Source organism: Cystoisospora suis (genome assembly GCF_002600585.1).
Source record: "Cystoisospora suis strain Wien I chromosome Unknown contig_151, whole genome shotgun sequence".
Taxonomy (NCBI): domain Eukaryota; phylum Apicomplexa; class Conoidasida; order Eucoccidiorida; family Sarcocystidae; genus Cystoisospora; species Cystoisospora suis.
The window spans coordinates 1-6,559 of NW_027152953.1; the positions used below are offsets into that span (position 1 = coordinate 1).

The 6,559-nt window shown below is 42.3% G+C and overlaps 2 protein-coding genes across 2 annotated transcripts in view; both read left to right on the forward strand.

Moving 5' to 3' along the window:
• CSUI_000337 (uncharacterized protein) lies at positions 1-2,379 on the forward strand. The gene is made up of 3 exons (XM_068060571.1): positions 1-255; positions 1,005-1,102; positions 1,457-2,379. Exon 3 carries the CDS (start codon positions 1,684-1,686, stop codon positions 2,143-2,145), a length of 462 nt encoding a protein of 153 aa, XP_067927452.1. The 5' UTR covers positions 1-255; positions 1,005-1,102; positions 1,457-1,683; the 3' UTR covers positions 2,146-2,379.
• Positions 2,380-4,842: 2,463 nt separating this feature from the next.
• Positions 4,843-6,559, forward strand: part of CSUI_000338 (cs domain-containing protein) — a 4,459-nt gene continuing 2,742 nt past the window's right edge. Inside the window, exon 1 of the mRNA XM_068060572.1 lies at positions 4,843-6,509. Coding sequence (XP_067927453.1) covers positions 6,026-6,509 — 484 coding nt within the window. The 5' untranslated portion in view covers positions 4,843-6,025. The remainder of the gene's footprint in view (positions 6,510-6,559) is intronic.

Below are 6,559 nucleotides of genomic sequence, written 5' to 3' on the forward strand. Positions count from 1 at the left end.
GGTCACCATCTGCAGAATTCAGATGACTTTTCTTCTTCGCATGGAGAAGGAGGAGAAGAATCTTTGAGTGAAGTTTTCATTCATCAGATGATTGAAACGATTGAATTTGTATTGGGGACTATCTCCAATACAGCTAGCTATCTGCGTCTGTGGGCCTTATCGCTAGCTCACCAACAGCTAGCTCTTGTCTTCTTTGAAAAAACTATCGGCATTGCTCTACACCCAAGCCTAAGCGCATTCGAAATGATCGTTAAGGTAAACACGCCTTTCTTTCTTTCTTTCCTTATTTCTTTCCTTATTTCTTTCCTTATTTCTTTCTTATTTCTTTCTTATTTCTTTCAAGAGTCACTTCTCCTCTGGCACATGTATCGCAGTGGATTCTGTAGGGTCGTGTCTCCTCCCCTTCATAGCACACAACATGCTTCTGTGTCTCCCTGGTGTATAGACATCGCAGGGGCAGATAGCTGTCTTGCATGCAGCTCTATATGTATATAGGCATGCAGATCCGTCTGTATATCTGTATCTGTATATTATATCTCTATATTCATATGTAGAGAACACGACACGTTTCTACGGTCATGAACTATTCTCTCTTTATTGTACGAGCGAGCGTATCTTCACCCCGCTCCATACACATACACGCACGCATCTATTTGTCCATTCGTACAGATCAAGGTATATCTATATAGCGACCATGTACGGCTCCTTATCTTCTTTCTCAGTGTGTATATATCTCGCCCCCCCGTCCTCTTTCTTCTCTCTTCGCTTTTTTTCTTTTCTCTGTTCCTTGCTCTACGATGAGGACAGTGACGAGGCAATGAACTTTTCTATCTTATCTTTATTTCTCTCGCTTTCTCTCCCTCTCTCTTTCTCGATCGTGGCACAGACGCCTGCTTTCTTGCCATGAGGTTTCTCCACTTTTTGCCTCTTTCTTCTTCTCTTCAGAAATCTGGAGATGTTCCTCCTCACCTCTCCGTCTCTCTGTCTGTGTGTGTTTCTTGCAGTTTGTATTTCTTTTCCCTTTGTTTGCGATCATCACGTTCTTCGTCATGATCTGTATGGACAGCTTAGAATGCTTCTTACATGCCCTTCGATTGCAATGGTATGTCTATCTATCTTTAATCTATCTTTAATCTGTCTATTTATCTATCTATCCTTACTTATTGCTCTGCCTGTCTATCTCTTTTGTCTTTTTCTTATTCCTTCGCTCGTCTTGTTATATCTAGCCATCTAGCTATAGTAAAGAGATCGATCCGAGGTAGATAGAGAGATAGATAGATAGATAGATAGATGGGAATGCGTACACAGAGAGAAGGAGAGATGTTGATAGACTGATGGTTCTATCGAGACAGACAGGCGGCTCTATGTCTCGTCTCTTGTCTTCCTTCCTTTCTTTCTTTCTTTCTTTCTTTCTTTCTTTCTCTCTCTTTCTTTCTTTTTCTCTGTGTTTCTCTAGGGTGGAGTTCCAGAGTAAATTTTACAAGGCAGACGGTCATGCCTTCACTCCTCTCAACTTTAGCCGAATTCTACGCGAATCGAAGCTCTCATCTTGAAACAGACAACAATCGACCCTTTTCTCTTCTTCTTCCTAGCTAGCTAGCTAGCTCCATCTTAAGCAAGTCTGTTCCTCTGTCTACTTCTTCTTCCTCTTATCTCGCTGGATGGAAGATCAAAAAAGAAGAGATGAATGAAGAAGATCGAGAAGAAAGAAGAAACCCCTCACTAATCTCTCTCTGTTTTGTTTCGTTGACTATATTTCTTTCTCTTTCTCTCTTGGGGTGTGTGTGTCGCTGCCTTATCATGCCTGGCTCACCTCGCTCACTCCCCCATCTTTCCAGATCTTTTTCTTCTTTCTTTTTTCTTTCCTATCGTCTACCTCTTTCTTTCTTTCTTCTTCGTATCTTCTTTTCTGTGCGAGGTGTGTCTCTTGGGGATTTGCTAGACAGGCGGAAAGAAAGAGAAGAGAGAAAGATAGAAATGTCCCGAAGAGCATCGAAGTGTGCATCGATTGATTTGAAGCCCATCAGAGACACACAGCAGCTCGATACGTTTGTTGTATCGATACTGTCGATGAGATCTCTCCGTGTCTCTCCCCTTCAGTTTCTTTCTTTTTTCTTCCCTTCTCTAGGGCGCGTGCGCGCCTAAGAATATACAGACTCTTTCTCTTCTTCTGTTGATCTCTTTGTTTCTTTCTTTGGTCTCTTTTCCTTTCTTTCTTTCATTCTTTTTCATGCTTTTCTCTCCCTCTCTGGTGTGTTTCTTCAAGGAGTATCAGTGGCTGATGTTTTCTCGAACTTCTCATGAAGTGGTCTGTTTGGAGGGAGTTTCTTAGAGAGGAAGATCTCCATCTCTCTGTGATGCCGAGATAGATGCTCGCAGAGATGATAGAGAAAAGGAGAGAAAAAGATGACGAAACAACAGTCAGACAGGGGGGAGGGCAAGGTGTCTGTCTGCATGCATGCGGTGGAGGAGATCTTTTCTCTATAATGAGAGAGTTCAAATCAGGTGTATAGTTCAAAGATCTTGCTTACTCCATTGAGGAGGGAGAAGAAGAATGATACCTCTCAAGTAGACGAAAGAATAAAGAAAGAAAAAGAAGAAAGAAAGATCTAGCGTGTAGAGTAGAGGCTTACATCTCTTCCATGGATCTATCTTACTTCACGTCTTGTCCCGCGAGAGAAGAAGAGATCAAGCCTTTCGTAGTTTCTCTTCTTCATATAAAGACAGAGAGAGAGAGATATGTATATTCGCTTCGATCACTTTTCCCAGTCTCCTTCTTCTTCCTATCTCTCATCGTATATACTTACACGTACATAGAAATCTACGTAGAGAGAAAGGCCCCTCCTAAGATTTCTCTTCTCTTTCTTTCCTACAGGCCGAGGAACAGAAAAGCTCAGGAGACAACAAGGGGAGAAGGAGACAAGAACTGCCAAGGCTTAACGATACATTCGGAGAGATAGGTCGTATGTAGCTAGATAGCATGTACATACAGAATAGAGAGAGAGATAGGTAGATGTCGAGATAGATACAAATATACAATGGGCGTATACAGAGAGAGCAGCGCTGAGATATGAGAGAATCGATACACAGTCTCTTTCTTCCCTCTCTAACAAGATGGCGCATGCAAGGCAACTGTGAAGAAGAAAGATGATGTGTCAAGAAACTTATGCTCACTCCAAGAGGAGAGAAAAGTCCAGATATCGTTTGCATGAATGAGGTGTATGTACAGACACCACGTCGTACCCGAGTACCTCTCAGCGTCTCTTCTGTTTCTTCAGAGGAACAAAAGATGAGGCATCTATGAAACTAAACAAGAGAGAGGAAAGACGGAGAAGAAGATTCCCGGGTTGTCTTGACGATACAAGATACGAGAAGAAAAGAAAGAAAGAGAAAAGCAATGAAAGAAGAAAAGAAACGAAGAGAGAGGGAGATTTGTGAATACCGATGAGTTCTTTTCGACCTCTTGGGGGTTACTTGGCTGTGTGTATCTCCAGTCAGACGATGATAGAAACTGTCGAGAGATTCCCCTAAAGGAGAGAAAGAAGATCCTGCGGAGGAGAGACCGAAGCAGTTCGCATGTATCTACTCAAATATATATATAGACAGAGAGAGATACATATGCAGATATATATGAATTGTATTTACCATCCATATCGAAGGATGGATCTACACTTGTTCCTCAGACTTTCTGTCTCTACACCTCTCTACAGAGCTTTATCTCTCTAACTCACGCCTGATCTTACTAAGCAGCAGGAGATGTTCCTCTTTCTAATCTTCTACCTGGAGGTCGATTAGTAAATAGATAAAGACCATCCTGCTCCGCCCAAGTGTGAAGAAAGAAAGAGAGAGAAGAATACGAAGAAGTCCTTTCCTTTATGTAAAGACTTGTGAGAGAAGCGAGGGGGGGGGGGGATTCGATTGCTGGGCGGACTCTCTTTCTCTCTTTGCGCCAGCCATTGGATTAGGCGTGATGTGTCACATCGGTGACGAGGAGAAAGAGGTAGTAGGTCTATGGAGAGATGAGAGAGAGATCGAGAAAGAGGCAAGAAGAAGAAGAAGAAAAAAAATCCTGAAGAGGAGACAGAAGCCTTCCTATTCTGACCAAGCTGAAGAAAGACACAATTCTCGCGTGTCTCGTCCCTGCCTTCTCGAACGTCTCTCAAAAGAGGCCCAAACTGAGAAAGATTCTTCTTCTTTTCTTCTTCTTCGTCTTCTATCGATCCTCGTGGAGGAGAAGGAAAGAAGAGACAGAGACTAGGTCTATCTGATACGAACATCTGGCAAAAGACGAGTAGTCAATCAGAGAGAATATAAAGCACTTCAAGGAGACGCCACGACCCTTCCGCGGGGCCTCCGCTTTGACGTGGGATGTCTCCGGTCTTATCAAGTCTAACGCATCAATCGATACAGAGAGAAACGATACATGCACATACGCACCTAAGCAGTAGGGACTGTAAAATATTCCGAAGACCTGACTTCCTCGAGATTGCGAAGAAAGAAATCTAGCCACTTCGTCTTTTCGAATGAGGCATGCAGTCGCCGTGGAATTAAGAAAAAGAAAGCAACACAACAAACCTCTCTACTCTTATCAATGTCTCTCTCATCACATACATACATATATATCTGCACATATATATACATATGTATGTCTATGATGTACCTACTGAATATATATATATATATATATATCTAGATGCGTATACACGTCTACAGTTCCATCGATTCCTGACTGTTTGAAGTATTTGAATGTGTCTCAATAGATAGCGGATGATATCTGACGAAAGAGAGGCGCCAGATGCCTCTGTTTTCTATGTCTATTTCAACCTCTTCTTCTCTTTCTGAAGTTTGGATGGAGGGAGGTCGAAGAAAGACTTCTTCAGCTTCAGTCATGGAGAAGAAGAAGAAGACTAAGAAGGAGAGGATACTCATACATACATCTTTATATAGGATATATGTAGGGTTTATCTTAACAGAAACAAGGCAGTAGTAAGTCGTGCTAGAAGAGAACTTTTTCCTCTTGTGTTCGCATGGAGGGGCGGGGATGGTCGTTTAATTCGATCATCTATCTAGATAGAAGGAGGGACAGTACAGACATATGCCAGGAGAGATAGAGACAGAGAGACTGAGAGAGGGTGCCTCCTTGCTTGCTTCAATAGAGAGAGAGAGAGGAAAGGGTTTGGATGTATATAGAGATGTATGCAGGTGTCTGTGTATGGAGAGAAGAATGTCCCTTTTGGATATGTCTGAGATCGGTCTTTATAGAAAAGAAGAGAAGTTTGAAGAATTCTTTCTTTGGGATGTCCAGGGTGTTTCTTTCAAGATTCTTCTTCTTCGTCTCCTTTTTCGCTTCTTCTTCTTCTTTTTCTTCTCCCGTCGTGGCTTTTCTTCGTGCATGCAGTGAGAATCGGAGAGGGAGGAGCTTATGACTGACGGAGTGACCTAGAAGTAGTGCGCGGTGTATGTACACAGGAAAATCTCCCAATTCATACCTTGATACGATCTTCTTACATCTCTCTTTCTTTCTTTCCTTCTCTCTCTCTTTCTCGAGCGTTATGGTAGTAGTCTCTCTTTTTTCTTCTTCTCGCTTCAATTTAACGGATCTCTAAGACGGAGAAAGAGAAGAAGGAGGGAAAGAAGAAGAAAGCATAGTCGACGCAAAGGCCTTCTTTTCCGCCCGAGTGAGAAGGACAAGTGTCTTCTACTATCTTCTCTCGTAGTTCTTTCTTTTCTATCCTGCTTCATGATCTTAGTCATCTTTAGAGAGATATACTTCTATCACGAGTGCTATTAAGAGAACGGATGAAGAGGAGGAAGAAGAAGAGAGAAGAAAGAAAGAGAGAAGAAATTGACGTTATTTCTCTTTCTCTGTGGACATCCAGCACACACGTCTCACACTTCCTCGTTTCTTGTCTTTCTGTCTCAGGTGTATGCACATACACCCGAAATCTTTTCTGCTGTCCCACGGACTTTCTTCTTCTCTCCTCTTCTTCGTCTTTTTCTCCTTACTCCAATTCTGTTTCTCCAAATGACTCGTCGTAAGTCTTTTCGTTCTTCTTCTCCCTCTTCATTCTATTCTTTCTTCTTTCTTTTCTTCTTCTCCTCTCCTTTCTCTCTTCTTCTTTCTCTCCCCTATATCTATCTCTTCAATTCTCTCCACCCTGTCACTGCGACTTTCTTCACTGTCTCCTTCGATTCTCCCTCTTCCTCCTCTTCTGCTCCTCCGAATCGAGGTGAATGCTCGCGTATAGAAGATTGTTTAACAGAGAAAGATGCTGTAGAAGTCTTCAAGAGAAATGGAGAAAACGAGGATGAGGAGACAGGCGAACACAGAAAAGAAGGTCATGTCTCAAGTGGTAGGGTGAATGAAGGAGGAGGAGGAGACCAGAGGAAAGAACAAGAAGAAGAAAGGAGAAAGAAAGAAGAAGTTTCACAGAAAGATGTGCAACTCGCCATTGAACGAGGATGGTGGGACCTCGCCAAACAAATCATTCTCAAAAGCCACACACATAGTAAGATACACAAATCCATCTCTCATATATCTTTCATCTATCTATATTTA